General features: G+C 40.8%; 2 protein-coding genes across 2 annotated transcripts; one reads left to right on the top strand and one right to left on the bottom strand.

The window, feature by feature from the left end:
• Window positions 1-326: 326 nt before the first annotated feature.
• Window positions 327-6,189, top strand: ccnd3 (cyclin D3; the record flags this gene model as incomplete). The annotated part of the gene is made up of 5 exons (XM_084315749.1): window positions 327-494; window positions 832-1,047; window positions 2,241-2,403; window positions 4,151-4,293; window positions 6,028-6,189. 5 exons carry the CDS (start codon window positions 327-329, stop codon window positions 6,187-6,189), a joined length of 852 nt encoding a protein of 283 aa, XP_084171875.1.
• Window positions 6,190-6,532: 343 nt separating this feature from the next.
• On the bottom strand, window positions 6,533-21,678 carry nuak2 (NUAK family, SNF1-like kinase, 2). The gene is made up of 6 exons (XM_084316124.1): window positions 21,351-21,678; window positions 14,359-14,479; window positions 13,354-13,505; window positions 11,508-11,573; window positions 10,086-10,338; window positions 6,533-9,913 (listed from the first exon to the last, which is right to left on the bottom strand). Exons 1-6 carry the CDS (start codon window positions 21,561-21,563, stop codon window positions 8,880-8,882), a joined length of 1,839 nt encoding a protein of 612 aa, XP_084172250.1. The 5' UTR covers window positions 21,564-21,678; the 3' UTR covers window positions 6,533-8,879.
• Between the last annotated feature and the right edge of the window lie 2,949 nt (window positions 21,679-24,627).

The raw sequence follows: 24,627 nt of genomic DNA on the forward strand, positions 1-24,627 counted from the left end.
ATACCACACCTAAAACCTAGCCCTGTATGAGTCCTATTTCGCTGCATTGCAGTAGATTGGTCTGACATTAGCCCGTTAGCCTACGACACACGACACCCAGCCAATCGCAGCACTGACGTTGAGCAATTTAGACTTTTACACCGAGCAACTTGCTAACGTCAGCTAGCTTGAATTGTCGCTTTAGCTAAAGTTACTGACGTCAACTGGAGTTAGGTACCGAAATTACTTTGTTTCTACACACAAGCGCATGGATTTGATATACCATGAAGATGGACCATTTGGAAACATCCACTGAAAGTACCACTGCTGCTGATGTGCACTTTAGAATGAGTCTTCGGGTCAGCACTGACCCCACCCTGACGGACCGCCGCACACTGCACAATCTAAAGGCCTTGGAGAAAAAATGCTGGGCCTCACCCCTATCCTATTTTGGTACAGTTCAGAAAGACATCCAGCCTTACATGAGAAGAATATTAGCAGTGTGGATGTTGCAGGTATGCTAATTAGTCAAACCATCCGCAGGGTGCTTAGATCAGTGGTTCCCAAAGTCAAAGTGGGGTAGGCTTTCTTGAGGGGGTTCCTACCAAACACGTTTTAGTACACTATTCCATTCGTTGGAGGTCAGTAGTACAGTATGTAAAGTAGATCATACGTTTTTCCCATCTACAAGTAGACTGACAAAAATGCATAATGCATATATTTTGAGATCCTTGACATGAAAAGGTTTGGGAATCCTGGCTTAAGTAACCAAGCTGCTTAATGTGGTAAACTGTGTCATTGTGATTTAAATATCTAGAAAGCACAAGTTAAAACATACCTGATCACTGACAGGTGTGCGAGGAACAGAAATGTGAGGAAGAAGTGTTTCCATTGGCAATCAATTACTTGGACTGCTACCTGAGCCGCTTTGCCATTGAGAAGAGGAACCTACAACTGATAGGTGCTGTTTGCATGTTCCTGGCCTCCAAGCTGAGAGAGACGGTTCCACTGAGAGCCAGTATGCTTTGCATCTACACTGACAACTCCATTTCAGTCACGGATGTCCTGGTAACCATAACAAATAAAAACACTTGACATTGTACTTTGACATGAAAAAAATATCTGATAATAATCTTAGGCTTGGTTTCTCAAGAACATTATAGCAGTAAAAACATCTCTTTAATTTCAATTGTAAGTCAATTGATAACGTTGGGTCTAAAACCTTTATCAGGAAGATGCCCTCAGGGACATATTAAAGGAACACGCCAACATTATGGGAAATGCGCCTACTGACTTCTCCAGAGTCAGACAAGAAGATACAGTAGATACCAATCCTCTGTGTGTCCAGTAGAAGGCTATCCGGCTGCAAGCTAGCTTAGCACAAATTAATGGAAGTGGATATGGACCACTAGTTTAGCTGTTGGCCAAAAACACCCCTCTTGGAGTTTTAAGCTAGGCTAGTGGTCCGTATCCGCTTCCATTCATTCGTACTAAGCTAGGCTAGCTTGCAGCCGGATAGCTTTCTACTGAATGCACAGAGAGGAAATAGGTATCTATCTTATTGTCTGACTCTGGAGAAGTAATTTCCCATAATGTTGGCGTGTTCCTTTAATATGTCCTTGAGGGTATCTTCCTGATATGAGTTTTAAACCCAACTTTATCTGGGCAAGGCGCTCGCCATCAACGCTGGAGACGCTGGGTTCGAATCCAGCTCTCGGCGTTGCTATCAGCTTGGCTGGTCGTTCATACTAACACAATTGGCAGTGTTAGCCCTGGGTGGGAAAGCTGATGGGTGGGTCCTGGGCGTTGTGGACAGCGACCCCTACAGTTCGGTCGGGGCGCCTGCACAGCGAGGGTAGGATCTGGAGGGAGGTAGTGTGACCTTCCACACGTTACACTCTCCCGGTGAGAATCTGCGCTGCCAGGCTGGCTGCCGGCTGGCTGCACATGCGTCGGAGGAAAGCATGTGACAGTCTCCGGCCTCCCGGACCAACAGTAGGGGGGAGTTGCGCAACAACCAGGAAGGGGGTTGGGAATTGGCATAACGACTAAACAGTGGGATGGGAAAAAAATCGGAAAAAGGAGGGGGGGAAAAGATAATAATAAAAAAAAAAAATTATCAACTGACTTACAACTGCTATAATGCTCCCAAAATGTTGACATGATCCTTTAAGACTATTGAGTCTGATAACTATGCTTGTGACATAGTTCTACATAGTTCATAGTATTATTCTTATAATAAAAACATGCATTTGTTTCAGCAATGGGAGTTGGCTGTGGTCTCAGGGTTAGACTGGAGCCTTGCACCCGTGTTGTCCTCTGACTTCCTGGAGCCGATTCTTCATGCTATACCCTTCCTTCTGCCCCACAACCTCCATGCCGTGCGCAGGCATGTTCACTCCTACATCGCCCTGGCAGCCACAGGTAAGCTACAGCAGGCTGTCAACGTGGACTCCAATGGTTTCACTTGAAGGCACCAGAGGAATGTTTCCTGTATGTTTAGAGTGGATGAGAATTTTTTAAATTGTGCCTTTTACAACCTACAATATTTCGTTCTTGTTTTAAATGTGTCTTGTGGCAAATTAAAATGCATTTTTTGGAAAGCCAACCCCACTGTTATTCACCATAGAACTGTGATGGTTTTAAAATTTGATCACAAAAAATAACTGATGTTTTTTCTTGAAATCAAGCAGTGTGTGCAGTGAATAATGGGGACACAGCAGCCATAACTTTGATTGCGATGTGTCAGCGGTTCATTTGGGAGACAGAGAGCTGAGTTTGTGTAATCCTGCATTGTGTGGTGTGAAAGACCCATGTCCGTCTATTCAGCTGGTTGATTTCCCACGAATCTCCATGAGGTTTGCCCGAGGCAACACGTTGCTGGGATACAGTCAATCAGGGCCATTTTAGACAGACATTGACACTGTACCCTGAAAACGTGAAGATCTCTCTCCTGACACCTAACTAAAGGATTAGTTGAGATTCATTCTTTGTCTTGTCTTTCCTGCCAGGATTGTTGTATTTTGGGAAACTTCCCTATGGTGTGTCTTTGTGATGGCATTCTTCTCTTTTTGTGCATTTTGCCTGCCTCAGGGTTTAAAGGTCAATTATGTAATGCCGCCAAACAGCGACCTCTAGGCAAAAGAGCCCTGCTTGGTATTGCGCTTTGTTTACTTGTTTGATTTTGGTCTGACGTGTGGGCTGGAGTGTAGTAACTTATTGTGTGTGGCCAGCAGTAGCAACCCCTCCACTATACCCACTGAAATCCAATCCACACATCAGACAAAAACTGTAAACAAAGTGCAGTACCATGTTGTCATCTTTTGCCTAGAGGTCACTGTTTGATGACATTACAGATTCTACCTTTAGAAATGTCTAGTTAATATCTGTCTCACAACTGGCTAGAAAAGAAACGTTAATATCCAATAACATATAGTAGACATATTAATTTACTTCTCCATTTTTATCTTACGTTTGCCATTTTAAAGGTGTAATGTGTAATCCAACTGGAAACTAACAGGTTGCCACCACTAAAGGCCAATCCATGGGATTTTCATTCTCATGTGTGCTCATAATACAAGGATAGAGTTTTTCCATGCATTTGACACTGTAAACGTTTTTGTATGTATTTTAAATGTTTGTAAACATTTGGCAACGTTTTTTAATTGATATTTTGGTCAAACCCAATTTTTTTAAATGTCTTTTTGCCTTTTAATTTATTCTCCCAAATTCCCAATTTTGTCATTATGGCAATTCCTCCCTGGTCATTGCGCTACCCAACTTCCTATGGGGAGGGTGTAGACTACCACATGCCTCCTCCGATACATGTGGAGTCGTCAGCTGCTTCTTTTCACCTGGCAGCTTGGAGTTTCACTGGGAGAGCGTAACGTGCGCAGAGGTTCATGCTAGCTCCCCCAGATCCCATCTCTGCTGAACAGGTGCCTCGACCGACCAGTAGGAGTCACTATTGCAATGACCAGGACTCATACCCCACTGGCCTCCCATCCGCCAATGGTGTTCATAGGGATGTCTGACCAAGACGGAGGTACTGCTGCTGGGATTTGAACCCGGGTCTCTGCAGTGGTAGGCGAGTGCTTAGACCTTTACACTACCCAGATACCCCTGACAGTGTACCTTTAAGTAAAATGTCACTTTCCTCTCTCATCCTCAGAGTACGAGTTTTCAATGTTCCCACCCTCCACCATTACATGTGCCTGTGTGAGGGCTGCCATGCAAAGACTGAACCTTCTGCATGGGACACTCTCCAGTGATTCACTCATGCAGCTTTTCGCCAGCCTTTCGGTCACTGATCTGGTGAGGCTAATGTTTAACTTAACTGCAACCTGTTTTTCAGACATGGTCAAGTTTCCATATTAGCACATCTGTTAACTTTGGCAAGTGGATCTGTTAGTCCAGCATTGACCGATGTATGTTCATAGTTTTCGCATCTGTTTTCATATGGTGCAATTCCACAGCTCATTGGCCACGGTTGTCATTTAATGATAATCACCTGTTATTTGATTACAGTTAGTTAGATGTCTCTCACAGATGAAGCCCGATGTTTCCCATTTAATATTTGGTGGAAAGGCCACAGAAACGGCTTCTAGATCCTGTGACACTAAAACTCATAATTGGAACCGATATGAATTAAATCCTTTAAGACAAAGTCACGACTCCTCTGTGTCGGGTGGCTCCAGGAACAGGAAGCAACCGATGTTATTATATTGTGAAAAACCCTGCCTGGAATGCTGCAAAATGTGTAATTATGTTATGCCAATACATTTATTTCTTAATTTGAAGTGCCCCCTAGTGGTCAATTTGAAACGTTCAGTGTATGTTTCAAGTACTTATGTGTACACCAGTTGTTGACTTTGGTCTATTTATGTGCTAAGCCCTTGCGGAGTTCATTGGTCAATATATTCAAACTGCTATTAGATAACAACAAAACTGATACAACCTTTGATAAATTGGTAGCAATCAGGACCTACAGTTTAGGAGATGTAAAAAGAAAACTGGTGGACTTTATGGATAGATGGATGTCTGTAACAAGTTTTGTGTAAATCAGATTAACAGCACTATGCAACAGAGAAACACACGGTGGGTATTTGAGTGTAAAGTAGTTGCATATTATTTAATTTAAAATTAACAGTGACCATTGGTTGCTAGGGTTTCAACGTTGCCTAATATTGCCACTTTTAATCACCACGTTCTGTTTATGTTGCATGGTCAAATTATTGTGGCTAATCCTAAAGCTACAATGTGTATGCTTTTTTATTTTGTTCCAAAACATATCTTAACATGGACAGACTGACTCACAATCTACTGTTGAGTGAGTTTCATTGAAGTAGTACTTTCCCATGGAAGAAAAACCATAGCTTTCAAGCCCTGGAGCTTGAGAAACAGCGGTCCTCCTACTTGTTACCCGTTTGCCTAGCTCTGCCCTGAAAGTCATTCAAGCTCTTCAGAGCGGTAATACAAGAATGCATCGTTGTATGCATGTAATGTTAGTCAAGTCAAGTGTTCCTTTATGAACCCCCTTATGGAAATTCAGGAGGTTAAAGAGGAATTCATACTCACTCAGAGAAAGAAAGTGGTTCACATGAAGAAAAGGAACGTTCACCACTTTTTTGGGCAATTGTATTTTTTTGTAGTGTGCTGCACACAAACCTTTTGATCATTATCCAATAAACGCAACACCCGTTGTTGTCCGTGATTTTGCCGTTTTACACCAACATTTCACATCTATACAGAACTCTGTATACAGTAGAACCCAGATACAGGATAACTGAATATGCCACTTTATCAAAAACCCATCATGATTTATTGCCCTGTACATACGGCCTACTTGCTTTATTTTATTATTTGTTTATTAGTATTACGTGCTTTATAGTAATTGAATAACAAACGGACCTGAGGAATTTCATTGTTTGCATCACCAGGGCCTCATGAAATGTGTCAAAGCAGGATAACAGCTGCTCATGTTCAAACTGTCTTTTGCAGCCTCTTTATCACTAAATTCTTGATTTTCTTTGTTCTGACCCTGAATAGGAGGCTCTCTGCCTCTGTTTTGACCAGTTGGAGGAGAAGCTGGAATGCACTGTATCCTCCAGTTCCCAGGCTACAGGTGTTTGCAGATCAGGGACATCCGGCCCGGATGTTGGCTCCACACCCAGTGACATTCAGGATGTTCTCGAGACAACTGTGGCATAGACATTACCATAAGGTGTTTGTATTTGTGTGTATGTATTTTTCCAGTACCTAAAGTAATTTTGTAGAAGAGCTTGCTCTTGTATCCCTAAAGCTTTACTTTCATTAATGACTATCAGATTATTGCAATATAATATAAATCTGTATTTGACCGTTTCCACTTTGTACATTTGGCGAGTACATCAGACAATATATATATCCATTTCTATCAAGTAACTTTGAATGTAACGGAAATTCTAAATCTAATAAGCAGTTACCTGGTTTCGGGTTTCAGAATTGTATTCGTTATGAAATTATTATTCTACATAATAAAACTACCACGAAAGATTAGATGAGTCAATTGATTAAAAGCAGCATTCAAAGCCAGTTTTATTGATTTCCTTTAACAAAAAGAATAAGCTAATAACTTTGGCACACAGGGGGGGATGGGGACGATGACACAGAATCTGTAACCACGATTTACGGGCAAGATGTCATATTTCTATATGCAAGTGTGTTGCATTTGTACACACTAAACAGACAAAATAAACTTGATTATAGAATGCTTTGTTTCATAATTGTACTTTATTAAAAAAAAGCACAAAAAAGCTACTTTAGAAGAGTCCCTTAAGATGAGATACATCAAATCAACTAGAAATTAGACAAACTACAACACTGATCACAGCTAATTTCTCAACACAATCCCTCAGTTTGCCCAGCATGTCAGATCTTCCAGTTGAAATTTTATATTCCCTAGCTTACTTTAATGCACATAAGTCCCCTTGGTAGAAAAAAAATTAAATAATAAATTCAAGTAATTAAAACAATACACCCATTCCCCTCATATTCCAGTAATTTGAGCAGAAACTCCATTGTGCAGATTCTGCATATTGTCTGATGAACAGAATATAGAGTATGGTTCTCAGGTTTCTATGGTCTGAAAGTGCTTTTCCAGGCACCAGCGTGACAACGTTATAGAACACCAAGGCACAATGCAGTCAAGTTGCATCAATCATGGTGATAAGGCTAGAAATGTCTAGAGTAGACTTTATGACGCCTCATAAAATAGAATATGCCTTTCTCCGACCACCTGTTTCTGCAGAGATTAACATGGAAAACAAAACATAACCTTTAAACCCACCCTTATAATGTAACAAACTAACTAACAGATGTCTGTTGTCTCAGTTTGGTTGAAGGTTACATATTAACAGGGTAACCCACAACTTGGGGTTTAAGTTGGCTGATGGTCATGGTTCACCTTTGGACAGCTTTTCAATATGTAGCCTCTCAAAACTTGCATATGATGTTTAAAAAAAAAGCAATCTGGATAGCAGGACCAATTCACTTTCAGTTCCAATTGACCACGTTCACACGGCAGCCATTTTGCTCTTATGTCATGCTCAGGTTGGGATTCCTTTCCACCCGGTTCCCAGGAATCCTAACCCGAGCATGACATACTGTAAGACCGAAATGGCCACCGTATGAATATGGTCAATGAGATTTGGGAAGTGGATTTTCCCCCTCCAAATTCTAATATAAAAGAAAAAAGATAACCATCCAACAGAGGTTGTACCATCTAGCTCACAAGTACAATGAGAATGGATGTTCCATCATCAGCAAGTAAACAGCCATTCTCATTACAATTTTGAATTAATTTAACTGAAAGTGATGCCAACTGACCCTGTGTAGGGCTCAGCAGTCTTGGGTCTAAACATGGAAGGAAGGGCAGGTTCTACAGGTTCCTCTTGTTATGCGTCAGTGCAAACCGCATTCAAGCCATTTCCTCAAGTCATTTCAGTAGGAAAATGAAAACTAAAAAAATAAGGAAACGAGAAAAATAAAAAGCTCTTTGTTAAATCAAGTCCCTGTTGCATAGACATAGGCCTACTCTTGGTACCATTTTACAGACACAATTTTAGCAAAGAATGTGTGACGACAACCAAATGAAAAAAAAATCAAATTAACTCTTTGGTTTCTTATTGATGAAATATCCTCTGTATCACCTAAGATGCAATAAAATTAAAAACAGAATTCATGTGTTATTTCTACAATCTATAAGACAGTTCTAATTAGTTTTAATGAATGCCGAAACTTGAATCCAACTCATACCATGTTTGAGTTTAGTTTACAGTAGTGTCTAAACCAGAATCACATGAAAATCCCCATAGGTAATAATGCCAGGATCCACAAGCGCATCCTCCTATATTAACCCATCAATGGTGCACATTTCATGATCAAAGAGTATTGGTCTCCTTTTTTCTAACTTTGGGAGAGACTTAATCAGCACACAAAATCTGAGTAAACTACTCAAGATCATAGAAATAACATGAATTCTTTCAGGTAGATTTTTGATTTACAATGAATCTACTGCCTCAATTGTTGAAATGGACATTTCAATTGCAGTCATTTCTTTTTAAAAACAGTGCCATCTGGTGTTTCTTAGCCTGTTATCAACCAATCAAATTACAAACCTATAAACTATCCAACAAACTCATGATTAAGTATGTTTTTTTCTTAATTATCCTGACTGGCAATCTGATGGGAGCTGAGAACTCCCTCCTTTTTGGTAGTATACAATTCCTGAAGTTAAACCGACATAACTTTCAACAACTGTTGCTGATAACTTCTCATAATGCACTTGTGTATATGTTCAGCTTCCAGCCCCATTGCCATAGTAATTTAAGAATTCTCTATTCAATGTCCACTGCTGATATTCAGCTTGCAGCAGCACCCCCCATTACCAGGGCCTGTTTGTAAGCCTCCGTTACATTCTCGCAGTCTGTGATAGAGAAAGCACTATCGGCCACCCCTGACTGGTAGCAGTTCCAGGGTTTCGGCCTCAGCAGGCCTTCCCCAAGAATCCCTTCTTCTTGGATGTCCAGGAGGTTGTCAGCAGAAACACATCCCCTCATGCTGACCTTGGCCGGTTGATCCATCTGCGCCGGAGGGCGGTCAGGCAGATCCAGCTGATCGAATGATTCTGAAGACAGAATGCTGTCCTCACTGACAGCCCCATTTGGTTTTGCCCTGGAACCGCCACGTGGCAAAGAGGCTGCCAGCTGGTCCAGAGACCCAAACTCCTGAAGCCCGCCGGAGAACTTTCCATGGTGCTTTAGGATGCCTTTCCGGTGGGTTGGTGCTGAGGGGCAGTGGTGAGCCTGGGGAGTCTGGGCACAGTCGCTGCTCTCTGGGGAGGAAGAGGAGTAGCCCGACTCCTGTTCTGCAGGCTTCTTTAGGATTCCCTTACGTGGCAGCAGTGCCGCCGGAGGGGCTTCTGCTGGTTTGGACTGGACTGGTTCCACTACTCCAATAGATTGAGTCTCTGTAATGGCTTTCTGCTTGAAACTGCCACGTCTCTTTAAAATACTCTTGGAAGGCCGCGTGTCGGCGGTCCCTTCATGCATGGTCTGGGAGACGTTGTTCTCCTTTCGTGATCTCCGAAGAGATCGCTGCCGCACCACCTCCCCTCCGCCACCCTGTGAACGCAGCAGGCAGCGCATTTTGGAGCCGTTCTCCAGTAAAGGCCGGGATGTTCGCCGCAGCCAACCGGCAATACTGGCAAGACCACCGGGCTGCTGTGCAGACGAAGAGGCCGGTTCAGGAGTCTGCTCTACTGCCAGGGTCTTACTCTCAGCCAGTAATGGCTGTTGGTAACCCCAATTGAGCCACCAGTGTCCTGCTATCTCCTCCACTGTAGCTCTGCGCTCTGGGTTCACCATCAGCATCCAGCGAATAAGCCCACACGCATCTGAGACACAGCAAATTAAAAGAATAAATACATAATATATTCATTATTGCACTTAGCAAGGACAGATAGCAAACGTTAAATGCACTGCAAATTAAACTTGGATGTCAATTAAGATAATGGGGTAACCAGTGCAGCGACTCCCCCAGACTTTTGCTGTAATTAACAGTCTCACCGGAGGGGTTGGTAGGCTTGCGGTAGTTCCCAGTACTGATCTGCTGGACCAGGTGTTTGTGGTTGATCCCATCAAATGGCATGGCGCCATGGACCAGGGCATATAGTAGCACACCAAGAGACCAATTGTCCACCTCAGGCCCTCTGTAAGGCCGTCCGTTGACAATCTCTGGGGAAGCATACAGGGGGCTGCCACAGAAGGTTTGAAGGTACTCATCACCATGGTAAAGGTTTGACAGGCCAAAATCTGCAATCTGTGACAACAAAGTATATAATTAAAGCAAACCAAATAATTCATTGCTTTATATTCTCTTGTACATCAATGAATTGCGATAATGAGCATCCAGGTTCTACAGTATGTCCGTATTTGCCATTCCCCCTGCGAAAATGACCCAATCCAACAGGAGATCCCACTTGCATTAGAATTTGTTATTTCACAGCTATGTGAAACGTTCACATAGAAAGACATGAAATGTGATGTATTTTTTATCATTAGTAACACGGAACATTACAGTGCAGCTCTCAACCTGTCCCCCTTTTTTCTTAACGCTCCTCCCTGTACTAATGAAGCAAAATTACTAGGGCTGTCAGTTTATTGCGTTAATTAATTACACAGCAAATTATCACGTTATGAAAATTAAGTCAAAATGAATTACAAAAAAGATAATTTTTATCTCATTCATTCCATAAGAACATAGAATACACATTTACAGACTTTTTTTGTATATGGTCCATTTGCATGTTCTTGGTATCTGATTCTAGGGACATCTATGGATCTCAGGGAATGTATTCCCAGTGTCAGAAATACTGTGTCTGTTACTAGGCTTGAGTAAATTGTAATGAACCAAATGAGAATACCAATAATTAAAATGTTTTATCTTTGACTGAGTAACACTATGCTCAAATTGACCAGACCTGAAAAATCTAAGCAAATTAATAGATGGAAGATGATTAAACAGAAGGTTTTGTAGATACAGTACTGAATTCTGCCATCCGGACACATGCAATTTTAAATATGATTATAGAATATCAGGCATAAAATGGTTATGCGATTATTTAGATTAATTAATTACAATCCTGTAATTAATTAGATAAAAAAATGTAATCGCCTGACAGCACAAAAAATTTCCAAAAAATTATCTAAAAAGCAAAAAACTGAAATCTACCATAGTGGCCAGAATTTTGTAGGAATGACCATGATCCTTGTGCGTGAATGGCATAGGTGTGTAAATGTTATGTTTCTGTGAATGTTCATATTATAAAGTTGCCCTTTATCCTTACCATTGCCTACCTTAACATTACCATTGCCTTACGTAAACATGACCATTGCTTTACCTTAACATTACCATTGCCTTACGTAAACATGACCCTTGTCTTACGTAAACATTACCATTGTCTTACTTAAACATGACCATTGCCTTACCTTAACATTACCATTGCCATCCAGTAAAATATTCTCCAGTTTCAGGTCCCGGTGAACTATCCCATTCTGAGAGAAAAGGATATAAAAGTAGTTGCCATATGAATATTTTGGACAATAAGATGATGACCATTAAAATGGAATAACATCAATTATCTTATTGCAGGGAGTTTCACACAGTATATGCGTAAGGTGGGGATAGCCTTTTCTGGGTCAGGAGGACAAGTCCCTTTCCAACAGAAGATTTGTTCTCGTGTGTCAGCCACACTCCATTGTCTTCTGCTCTGTAGGAGGGCATGCCTTTGGAGGCATGGAGCAGGAATTCAACTTCAAAAAAATGCAGGTCAACTACATTTGCCTTGTGCTCATGTTACCAGCGAGTAAAGTATCAACTGATTTTCTTTTGGATTTCATTCATGGCTAGCATGCAATCATTAGAAAATAAACTATTGCAAGCATTGTTTTAGCATTGCTCATCATGCTAGACATAATTTGCAAGACATTTTTAGATGTAGTCCCCCCCCCCCCCCCCAACTAATTCATTAAGTAAAAGATTGACAGATGGTTAGTGGAGTCAATAGCAGGGCAATTCACTCTCCTAAAGAACACTTATGAATGACACCTGCTGTGCTGAATAGCTACTCTGTATAATATGACACCATGTACTCTACACTTGGCATTGTAACAGTCCTGGCCCTTTGGGGACAAGTAATTAGAGAGAGGGGAGAGAGGGGTGTGTGTGTGTTCCCCTGCACCCTCATTAGAGTGAGAGCGAGAGAGACTGCATGTGTGCGTGTTGCTGAGACTGTTGGCCTTTAGCCCCGACGCTGGCTCTCCAAAGAGTTCCAACGGTTCATTTCACACCCTGCATCGTTGTTGCAGCCACCCTGCTCACAATGGCAGGCCGACAGAGAATGGCCAGATTATGTAACTATGGTAGTGCTAGTAGCAGGTTGGTGTACAGAGCTTCCGCTGCATCACCAGGTCTCACATGAGGTGGCCATGGGTGCAGGTTTGACAAGAGCATGCAGTTCTAATAAATATTGTAATGACACCACATAAATATAGCCATTTACATACCATGTACAATAATACTGTATATATATATAACTGCTTGGATATATCTGTTCAATTACCTGTATATATTATATCTATATTTATCCCATAACGCTCTTACACTGTATAGTATGACTTACTACCATAGTATATTTATACCTGCATCACTGGACATAACTATACTGTACATACATCAGTTTAGCATATATATCACACTTAATCACTTGTACATTGTATATTGTAATGTTAATGCACTTTACGGTTACATTTGCACACTGATTAGAGGCCAACTTATTTTCGTTGTACTGTACGTGTGCAGTGCAATGACAATACATTTGAATCTAATCTAATGACAAGTGGATTCTGATTCAACAGGAAGCAACACAGGCAAGCTTCTTGATACAGGAAGTTCAGAGAATAACCAAACACCCACGAAGCTTCCCGCATGAGCAGTGAGCACGGGGGGGGGGGGGGGGGGGGGGGTACTAAAACAGACCTTACACTCTCACCAATGGTTTGTGTAACCTCTATTCAATAATGCGTTTTGTCCATTAATCAAAATTAACATGGAAGACCATTTCTTTATCTTTTATGTCCTTTCTTTCACTCAACTATTTACAATAAGGTATGCACTCTCTCTACACACCCCGGGACGCGACCATATATTTTTTATTACATCTCTAATCTCCAACAAGAATGTCAAAATTCCATAGCATTAATTACCAGTTTTGCATGCCTTGTAGGAACACCTTGAACCTCGGCCTGAGAGGGGCAGGAAAAGGGGACGCCTTACCCGATGGCAGTAATGCACAGCCGACACGATTTGTCTGAAGAAATGTCTGGCATCCTGTTCAGAGATCCTCTGCTTCTCACAGATGTAGTCATACAGGTCACCTCGGCTGGCATACTCCATGACAATCACAATCTTGTCTTTGTTCTCAAACACTATGGGACCAAACACACACACAGTAGAAACTATTTTATCCAAAGTCTAAAAATCTTGAGAACCATGCGTTCTACTTCACAGGAATAATGAAAAATACAGATTATGATTACAAGTTATGCATAATTGTTGGAATTTCCTTGATGGAACATGCAACTACAACAAACAGTTACACTGCCAAGAATTTAGAGATAAGCTTTGGTCTGGATTTTCTGAACATTTCATCGTTACGCTTCCATTCCCATGGGGGTGTTTGGATAAAGGAGGCTCAACTGTACATCCACAAATTAACACGACTCAACACAGGACGACAATGCAGGCGGCGGGGCATCGGAGAGTACAAGGCCCTCCCACATTTTCTAGCTCCACGAAGGCTCATGGCAGGGGTGCTGGTGCTTATGTAACCTAGGCCCTCGGCACAAAGACTTGCGTGACCAAACTCGTCTTCAGGCGGGGATCAATTCAGAGTCTTAATTTTTGGACATCATGTTTAGTTTCACATGCAGGTTTAGTTAACGATTTCATTCCCCCTCTCTCTAAAAGTTCAACGTCTGATTTGACCCGGGCTGCCCCTCTAAGTCAATTCATCAGTCCGTTTAGTTTTAGACAACGTTTTTTCATGCTGAATGTAATAACTACCTGAAGGAAATACAAGCACATCCCTGGTATGCACTAAATGTGCATAGGAAACTGCATGTAGAAAATCTTGCCGATCTGTTCATTAAAACTAGCCTCATTGATTAGACAACCACAAACTCTTATGAATATTTTGTCAATGAAGAATTTCGTTACCATACATTTGACACTTTTCTCAGAAGTAGCTAAACATAACTGATAAGATATTGCACATTGTACCTTCATATATGGTGATGATGTGGGGATGACTGAGTGAGGACATGATCTCAATTTCTCTACGGATATGAACCAAGTCCTGCTCGTCCTTGATCTTGTCCTTTCTGATAGACTTAATGGCAACCTTGAAGAGAAACACATTTGGCATCAGAAGATAATGCACATTCAGTTGTTCAGTTATCTATAAACATGATTTTAAAAAAATATTTAAAAAGGCAGTGGTCAGCATTGACCAACAGTCAACAATATAAGATAGACTTTCTGTTAGGAAGGTTGCATTGAAAAGACTTGCTTCCTGGAAGAGAGTTTATCAATTGTTTCACAAGAAAGTAATCGGCCACCAGCTGGGTGAAGACTCATACGTTATGATCAGGCCTAGTCATAGTATTCTCACAACATTTATTTACCATACAATATGACGCAGAGCCACAGCTCATTGGCCGCAGTCGTCATTTAATGAAAATCACCTGCTATTTGATTACAACCACCTGTTGTTGTACCACAAGATGTCTATGGTCGAATGCCACGAATTGACTTCACATGTGTACTATAATATACTGATGTCACAATAACAGCACTGGCACAGAGTTAGGGCCACCTGTTTAAACAACCCCCTTTTATAAGTAAAACCTATTGTTTGAAAATAAATATTTCCCCACTAAATTATGTTTATCCACAGTTCAGCCCGTTACATGAGGGACACTAAACAGCGGGCATAAAAGAAAATATTGTTTGGTTCCTGTTGGTTGTCAGTTAAGGCCATGGGTAGGTAGGGAATTTATATTATATTTTTTATTAAATTTTTTCCCACGGCGACTATGGATAGGGAATTTCTTTATTTAATTAAAATGTTAACGACAACATGGATGCATGTACTCTGCCAGCATGTTTAATACGGTATCCATAATACTAAAGGTTTGACTAAGATTTTTATGAAACTTTATTAAAAAAAGAAACCATTTAGGCCCAAGTTGAAACCACTACAGTGTAATTGTCACAGGGCAGTGGGGTGGGGGGGTTCTTGTTTACTCTTGTGATGAAATCCAGTGTCAGTGAGGCCCAGAGAATGAGAACAATTAAAATTTTTATAGGATAGAGTGACACGTATAGGGGTGTGTAGCCTCTGTCTGACATTGACAATATACAGGAATATGACAGCCTGTTGCCATGTTTTATGTGTGCAGCTGGGCTCATGACGGCGTTCCTGTGGAAACACTGTGTGAATGTGTATGTTGTATGCACACGTTATTCTTTAGTTCAGACGCCTGAGATTTTTCTGCTCCCCGAGTGCGTCATCAATGGAACATGTCGCAAGGAAACAGATGGCTCTGTGTGTGTGTGTGTGCACATGCGTGGTGGGGTAGGGTGTGTGTGTGTGTGTACATTCAGGCCCCCCATTCCCTCCCTTACATTCCTGACAGGACAACAGACATGATGGTAAACCATGAGTCGTATACAAAAGGTGTCACAGTGGATGAGCGTCAAGAGACACAACCGTCTCTTCCAGTGAGTCATATAGTCTGGTCTGGATAATAAACACAGGATGAACAGTAACACCCTGCTCTTCATTCTGGGAACTTGTTCTTTTGTTTTCATAGCTGTTGGCTGAACTTTATCTCCAAATCAGGTGTCAACACATTTCTGGAGTCGTCCGGGTGGGCAGCATTTCTCAGGGCTGGTCTGCCCACATGAGTTTGAGTGTTAGATTATCATTTTATTTTCTAATATAATATATTGCTTATATTAACTAGATACAGTATAGAGTGACAGGAAACATCAGGGGAGAGAAAGGATGACATGCAACAACGGTCATGGTAGGACATAGTAAGGTTGGGTACCGAACTCAGTACTTTTAACGGTACCGATCGAATTACATCAGTACTCCAGAGTACCAATTCACGCTAGATCAATCGGTACTAAATTTGGGTACCTACCTTTACATGTTTAGTACAAGAGTGTAATATTACTAGACAAGAGGGAGCCTTTTCCAGACGAGGTCGAGGAGTTTGATAATATTTACTGAGGATGGCCAGATATAATGTTAATATTTAAACGTTTAAAAACATAATATGCAATTTATTTCGTGTGGCGTGTTACAACAATAAATAACTAAATGTTCTAAATAAATAACAATGTTGAAATTGAGATGTTTGTACCGAATTCCAGGAACTGGTACAGATATCATACCCAACCCTAGGACATCGTAATTATATATTGCAACTCCTACATCCTGTACCAAACACATGTTGAGCATTCATTGCACATAGCTGCACTCAGGACTTCCTCCCAGCAAATTCATCTGGGATTTGACTGAATCCAAAAAGGAGCACTCAATACTCTTTGTGAATTTAATGAGAAAAAACACCTACAATTACATAACCAGGGGGGACCGGTAGATCAGAGTACTAGGTGGCACACACTATGCACTCATGATGTTGTGAGTTTGACACCGGGGCTCAACCTAGACCCCCCATAAAATGATTATGCAATCAAACTTATATAGAGACTTTGACAATGGGACCAAGATAACTTTACAGTCGCCATGCATCACATAGATGAGGCTCTGTTGGGTTCGAGGCTTGACCTACTCACCATCTCAAATTACATATCTCTGCCACATTATATTGGAAGGACTGAGGTGGATACAGTAGATCAGAGAGAACAATGGCATTTGAATATAAATATATCACTATGCTATGTCAGGTTTCTCATCAGCAAGGAGGTGAACTGCCATCTTTTTGCAACAACACAATTCACAAACAATTCACAGCAAACTAACAGGTTGTAGCTCAACCTGGACCCCGTTCCCCGTACGTGGCTAACTGAGTTAGCCGGATAATCTTCAGGATAACTTGACACATGTCAGGCTTTTCGGTTCCACAAAGCAGGTTTGGCTAAATCACTATGGCATTGGCAACAGATCGAAAAATTTGAACCTGCTCCAGCGCAGGTTTAGTTAAGTTAGCTGGATACGCTGGCCACTCCCTCGGAATAAAATGCCAGCTCCCTTCCTCAGAGATCCCATATACCATTCTAAATAATGTTTTTGTGCTTAGTTTTTCTAGAGGGGGCTTTTGAAATGTAAAATAATAGACCTAAAATGCTGATAATAAATCATATTCAGCCTATGGATTTACTTTGTCCTAAATAATGCACATCATAGCTATACAGCGCACACGACACACACTATGTGGTTATTTTAATAACAGAGCATTGCAAATGTGAATCCTGCAGGGATATTTTTAATTAATGAAACTTGGATCAGAGGTTATTGTAAAAGGCTAATCGGGCGTTTGGCTCCGATTCGTTTCATATTCTCCGCTGTGGATGTATTTGCTTAACCGGAGCGCCCGGATTGTGTTTCATTCAAGCATAAATTGAAGCGTCTTTACGCATGGATTGTGGATGTGAATTACGAGGAATCTGAATCTGTAGATTGTTGAATTGTATCACTGTCACAAGTTATTGTAACTGGGATTAAAATGTCTGATGATGAAAAAGAGCGTGATGAACATGACTATAAACCAAAGGTTAATCAATTCAATGCATTATGGATGATGTCCAAAACAGATTCAAACAAACCTAATAGTGAAACTGTTAATAGCCTCCATGCTTATTAGTGCGTCCGAACGTTTGCATGTTTACATTTAGCTGACGCTTTTATCCAAAGCGACTTGCAAGTTCTGTACGACAAGTCATCAGGAAGGGCACAACTCTATCAGCTGAGTAACAATGTTCATCAAAGTGTTTAGTGCTACACTGTAGGTTAGTATATTAGGACAAGTGCATGACAGTAAGGTTAGTTACTGACACTGGCACAATGACACTGACTGCACTGCACTAGTCCGTACTGGAACTCTGCACTCTTTACTTTATATATATATGTATTTTATTGATTAATCCTCCACTAGTCCACTGCACTGTTTCGTTTCTTGTCATGTGTCTGTGTTGGTGTTGTTTACTGGGAAAAAAGAAAAGAAAATGCATACACTGTATTGCTGCAACAATTACCAATGTGTTTTACACAAATGGCTCAATAAAGGAATCTGAATCCGAGTTAGGGTTAGATTATTATTTATTTATTTATTTTCATTTCAGATAATGGTTGATACTTGATAAACTTTCAACCACCTCCTATAATAGTGGGGTTCGCTGCTCTCCGACACCGTTATTTCAGGCGTTGCGGCGTGAAAACTTTGGGAACCCCTGATCTACACATACATGTATTTATATAGTACATGATACCCAATATCCTCATAAGTATCTATTAATTCGTATCAATGTGATACTCTTTGGGCTTGTTTTTATCTACTTATTCTGAAAGAGTTGAAGTAATTATTTTCACTAGCAAGATCTCATTCGATTATTCATTCCATTAAGCCTGCCCTACTGCCAGCAGGCACATTTAGATTGGGGTAATGAGGGACTTAAAATGTGCCTATAGATATGCATTTAACTTGTCTGCGATATTTTCCCATTAGAAAATCATGGTTTTCGGGGATCTACATCTGCTGCCTTTTCCTTATCCTGAGTACTCAAGTCTGGTTCGAATTAACGAGAGTATTTGCGACCGGATCAACCTTCGAGGAACCGAGATAGCCTGACTTCAATCATCGGGTTAATTGAATCTGGCTAATGGGACTTTTGATCGACTTAGTTAGTTGAACCACGTACGGGGAACGGGGCCCTGGGGCTGCGCAGTTTATCAATGTTATTGTTTATTTATTGTCGATCAGTGTGATTGTACAGTGTTCTTTGTATTTATGTATCGTCTTCCATGCTTGCCATCTGCCATCATTTTGGATCAATCTTGCCTTGTGTTTAAAAAACTGGGGGCTAAATTAATTAATTTGACATTACCGTGCAGTTCAATGCAATGGACATCAATTGTATTATCTAATTATCTTTTGTTGCAAAAAAAATTGGAATGAGGTGAACAGACCGAAAACTCTCTTATTAGATAGACATGTTGTATAATATATATTTATATTGCAGATGTTGACTACATTTCACTGGGGACATAATTTGCAGTTGAAAAAAGTAATACATCGCATCGCAATATCACAGTATTGTGGGGCCTCTGGTGATCCCTACTCAATATCACAGTATTGTGGGGCCTCTGGTGATCCCTACTCAATATCACAGTATTGTGGGGCCTCTGGTGATCCCTACTCAATATCACAGTATTGTGGGGCCTCTGGTGATCCCTACTCAATATCACAGTATTGTGGGGCCTCTGGTGATCCCTACTCAATATCACAGTATTGTGGGGCCTCTGGTGATCCCTACTCAATATCACAGTATTGTGGGGCCTCTGGTGATCCCTACCCCTACTCAATATCACAGTATTGTGGGGCCTCTGGTGATCCCTACCCCTACTCGGCTAGGGCTTAACCTAGAACTAAAGCATGTATTTTACGCAACTTTCTGAATAATACACCTTTGCGGACAGTAAGTCAACCTGATACACATGATCACACATTTCCAGAGGGGAATTCCGAGCAGTTACTTACTTGACCTCTTGCATTTCTCCCCATAACAAAACGTTCTTATCTTTTAATAGTAGACCTACATATTTATCATCAAAGCTGAATTAATTGGCAGCAGGCCCACTGTTGGGGACAAGGGATCTTAAGTCTTCAAGTCTGATGTTTTTAAGGTCTTTCCACTTCTCTATGCCTGCTTTTACGTAGGCTATCTTGTTCCTTCCAAGAATGCGCAGTACATTCTCTCCCATAATCTAAGCCTACCTATCTTAACAATGTTTGTGTAAAAAGATAAAAACCAAGATGGTCCGGCAGTTGATCCACACTGTCATTGATGAAACAAGATCAACTGTAGTCCAGAAGTGCAATATGGGTTCCATGTTTTTCTAAAGACACATTTGCCTCTACTTTTCTCTGGGACTTACTAGAAATATAATTACCTAAACCAGGTAGCAAAAAACACATTCATATACCTTCATTCACAATTATCCAGATTTTTTAAGATCACATTTTACTGTAGAATTGCCATGTTATTTTTTAAGGCCAATACTGATATCTAATATTTTCCTACCCAGACGTCCTTAAATTGTTGGTTGACTTTATATTAAGCCCAAGTATTGTAAATGTATAAAAGGTCTATTTAGCCAAATAGTCAATACGGCAGACCATCAGCCAACAACAACCACAACTTTTTAAATATTCCATTTTTTACGCTATTTTACAATGCCATGCACTAAATAAAGTTAAAGCTAGTTTGTTCCTTAAAAAATGGTTAGTCTTCTATTCACTCCCACCGTGAATAGAATGGTCTGGGTGGGGATTCCCCTAAGCTCTTGACAAACAGCTGTTTGTTGAGGTTCTAGGCCTGCTTTCTGTTTGTTTGCCGACACCTCCGTGGCAGCAGCACCGTCCATCCCAGTTTCAACTCGCCACGTCCCTTTCCCCCGCAGGCTGTGGGAGTTTCGAGTACACACATGAAAGAGTAATGGCAGTTGTTTCTCTTTTACCCGAGAGCAAATTAGAGAGACATTAGAATGTCAAGATACAGATCAAGAGAATGGATTGGTTTTACTATAGGCTACCGCCTACCACTGACTGGAGATCGGTTTGATGGACCAGTTCACCTGGTTTCCCCTCCTCACCCGAGCCGCGCCACTGATCTTATTTAAAACCAAAGTTATTTGGACAATCTCCAAATTCTTGTCGCTTTACTATTTTGGTAGAAAGTTTCCCACTTACCATAGTAATACAATTAACAGATCTTACACTAAAACATGGGACATGATTAAATACGAAATGTTCTTGATTGGGATATTATTTTGTTTAGGAGACTATTTTATATTAGTTTGTAAAATAATCGCACTGGACCAATCAACAGGTGACGCACACAAACAAGAACATAGACTTAACTTGGTTAACAGTTGGTTACATGAAATTAACCTAACGTTAGATCATGCCACTACTTTGGCCTGTACTAGTTTAAATAAAAGATGAGGAACACGGCCTTACCAGTCTACCAGATCTTTCCTTTGCCTTCTTCACTTTCCCATAAGTTCCCTTTCCGAGTGTCTCTAGAAACTCGTATCTGTGCTTCAGGTTGTGTTTGTGGTGGTGTCTCTTCACGGCTTGCCTTTTCACCACAGCAGCTACCTGCTGCGACGCCTGTTTTGCAAAAAGGTGATTTTCTACAGGTGAACTCGTCGAGCGACCGGCGGCATCCATTGTTCGTTAACACGCAGAAGGTTTTTCTTTGCGCTTATTCTAGGTTGAAGGTGATGTTATTTCGCCACATTCCTCCCAGCTTCGTTGTTCTGCTAGCAGCCTCCCAGGTGCAGTGAGTAGGGTATATCTGCAGAGCAGTGGTTAGAGTGGTGCTGGTGCTGCGCGGGGTGTTCCTCCACCTACTGGGCTCAACACGCCTCTTCTCTTTAGGTACGCCTGATTTATACCCCGAGTTGCGTCTTGAGTGATGTGTGTACTGTTGTACTTTATTCACACTCGCAGCCATTTAAATCGATTCAGAACATTTCGTCGCGCGGTAGAATATGGGCCGTTCAAAAACGAGATCCATTTTAATATAACTCTTTGGATCCCAAAGTCCACGAAGTGCCGTTTTCTGAGCGGGACCGCCGGTGTGTTGTGGACAGTAGAGCGAGCTCACCACACAATAAGGGGCGAGGCAGATGGAGTCCTAGGTGTGTTTTTTTTTATCCTTTTTATTTTCTAGATTATTATTAGGCTGCTTTCCCGTATGCGCGTGTCGTATCTGTCAATGCTATATTTACAAAATACCAGTAGGAGAGGTAGAGGTCGAACAGGACTTGTACTGTAAACGAGTAACCTAATCACCCAATCAATCCAATTCTAACAATTCAAACGTTTTATTTTTGTTGTCAGTGACATTGACAACAAAATAAATATTTTGCTTTAGGCTACAAAACACAACAATCTAACCTTACGAAAAACAAAAGTGTATAAATAATTTAAATAATTAAATAATTGACCACCGTAAAATAAATGTATCACCATGGTACCACTATTTGCACTTGCAGAATGCCATGGTATAATCAAATTTAAACCATGATAGCAATGGATATTATGGTATTCCCATCATTACTTTTTTATAAGGTTTAAATATCAGTGTTGCAGGTTCTTGTGGTGGTGTCAGGCCAGGGTGAATACAAAAAAGTGTGCAATGTGTGCAATGTGATTGTGCATGCAACCCAAAAAAAAACATTGAATATACAGAAGAGTGGGGTAAGATGAGCCAGTGGGTAACTGACCTATCGGCCATCTCCATATGGAAAGTACACAACTTTTGTAATTTGTCCACAAATTTAAGAAGCACCCTTCATTTTACTCAGCCAACTTTGATGGAGGGAAGCAAGCACATGAGAAAAGCACATTGTTGCTCAAAATTATATATATAATTATAGTGAATGTTCAAAAAACTGTTCTGGGGCACAGGAGGACATATGTGAATTCTTAAAATTGGTGGTATTCACCTATAAAAATTAGTTACAGGAAGCTTGCTGGCCATATCAAACAGTTGGCTGACCAATACCTAAGAAATTAAATAGCATTTTACACTTAAAATGTATGTTATGTCAACTGTATTTGATAGAGGAATAGATAATATTTTATTATGTCCAGAGTTTTTGTTAAAAAGTAAATAGCACTTTTACTAAGCACACACGGCTCAACTTGCTTTGGCTTGGACATGGGGCAAGTTGAGCCTGAGGACCCTTTTTTGTTTTTAAAGAAGTCACATCTTTCCTTTGTGCAGATACATGCTTACCATTTCAATTATCAAGTAAATATCCTGAAATATGGGTAGATGTAATTTACTTCTGTCTCGTTTTTCCTTGCAGAGGTCATTTTAGGTAAATACTGCTTATCTACCACTCTACCATTGTGTCAGTTTGGGATATATATTTGTGGTGGTGTTGTCCAACCACAAGTAAATCTATGTAAAGCAAAACACTGAATAGTAAAATTCTAATCATCACTTGTGAGTGAAGAATTAAGAGGGATCTGACCAGTAATTTTTACGAGTAGCTTGTTGAAATGGATCACTCCCCAGCAACATGCAAATATAGTTAATGTGGTCCAGTTGAAGCCTATTTGTAGTTTATTTTAAAGAGGAATGCCAATTTGAATAATTCACATTTGTTCTTCTTGTGCCCCAGGACAGTTCAGTCAGTATGTGTGAACTCACAGCACTCTATCCTAAAGCCATAAATCAGAGAGAGAGCCATCCAATCAGTGATGTAAAATCTGAGGGCTGCGTCATAGACATTGAATGGGGCTCTGATTTTACGAGGCCATAAAATGTTTGTGAGCTCGTGGAAATTAGGTTTATATTCTAGCATTGTGAACCAGAATTAAAACCTCATTTGGGTGTAAGAGTTCACACACAATTTGAGTCATTTGAAAGTAACTTGTGTAAAATAGTAATCATAGGCTACTCACAGGACAGATATATATGGCTGCCAACTACTCCTATAGATCAAGAATGACAGGAAATGTAAAATCACAATCACAATTTCCACAAGAAGAGTTATGGACGGGAGGTTGTTTCAGGAAGGCAGTTTGGAATTCCAAAAATTTTTGCACAGAATTTTCCATTCCAAAGATGTGGCATCCTTGACAAATCTGAGTCAACTTGAGCAACACTTTGTTCTTCTTGAACTACTAGAGTAATCTTTTTAACTGGAAGAAACAAGTCATTGGATTTGTTGTAAAATATGTTGTGTCCTTTGAGTGCCACTACAGACCAGCATGCAGTTAAAGGTAGAATCTGTAATGCTGTCAAACAATGACCTCTAAGAAAAAATAGCCCCTCTTGGTACTGCACTTACTTTTGTTTTGTTTTTGTTTTTGCCTGACGTGTGGGTTGGAGTTGAGTGGGGATAGGGGAGGGGTTGCTATTGCTGGCCACACCTCACGCTCTGCCAAGAGAGGTCTGGAAAAATTCCTATATATAGAACCTTTCAGTGGAATTCCTTTGCTATAGGTAAGCAGCTTGGGCCCAAGTTTAAACAGAAACTAAACTTGAAGCTGTTTACGACAGTGGCTCAGGAGGTAGAGCGGTCGTCTGGTAATCCAGAGGTTCCCGGTTCGATTCCCACTCCTCCCGGGCAGCATGTCGAAGTGTTCCTGAGCAAGACACTTAACCCCTAATTGCTCCTGATGTGCAGGTTGGCACCTTGCATGGTTGCCTCTGCCATCGGTGTGTGAATGTGTGAGTGAACGGGTAAAATGTGAGGAACAAATTGTAAAGCGC

This window comes from Notolepis coatsorum (assembly GCF_963971535.1).
Source record: "Notolepis coatsorum genome assembly, chromosome: 6".
In the NCBI taxonomy this organism is placed as follows: Eukaryota; Metazoa; Chordata; class Actinopteri; order Aulopiformes; family Paralepididae; genus Notolepis; species Notolepis coatsorum.

Coding starts and splice junctions, on each gene's coding strand:
- nuak2 (XM_084316124.1), bottom strand. CDS start 21,563: ATGGATGCCGCCGGTCGCTCGACGAGTTCACCTGTAGAAAATCACCTT. Junction 11,574..13,353: donor CTGTGCATTACTGCCATCGG/GTAAGGCGTCCC, acceptor CTTTTCTCTCAG/AATGGGATAGTTCACCGGGA. Junction 10,339..11,507: donor ATGGCAATGGTAATGTTAAG/GTAAGGCAATGG, acceptor TTGTTGTCACAG/ATTGCAGATTTTGGCCTGTC.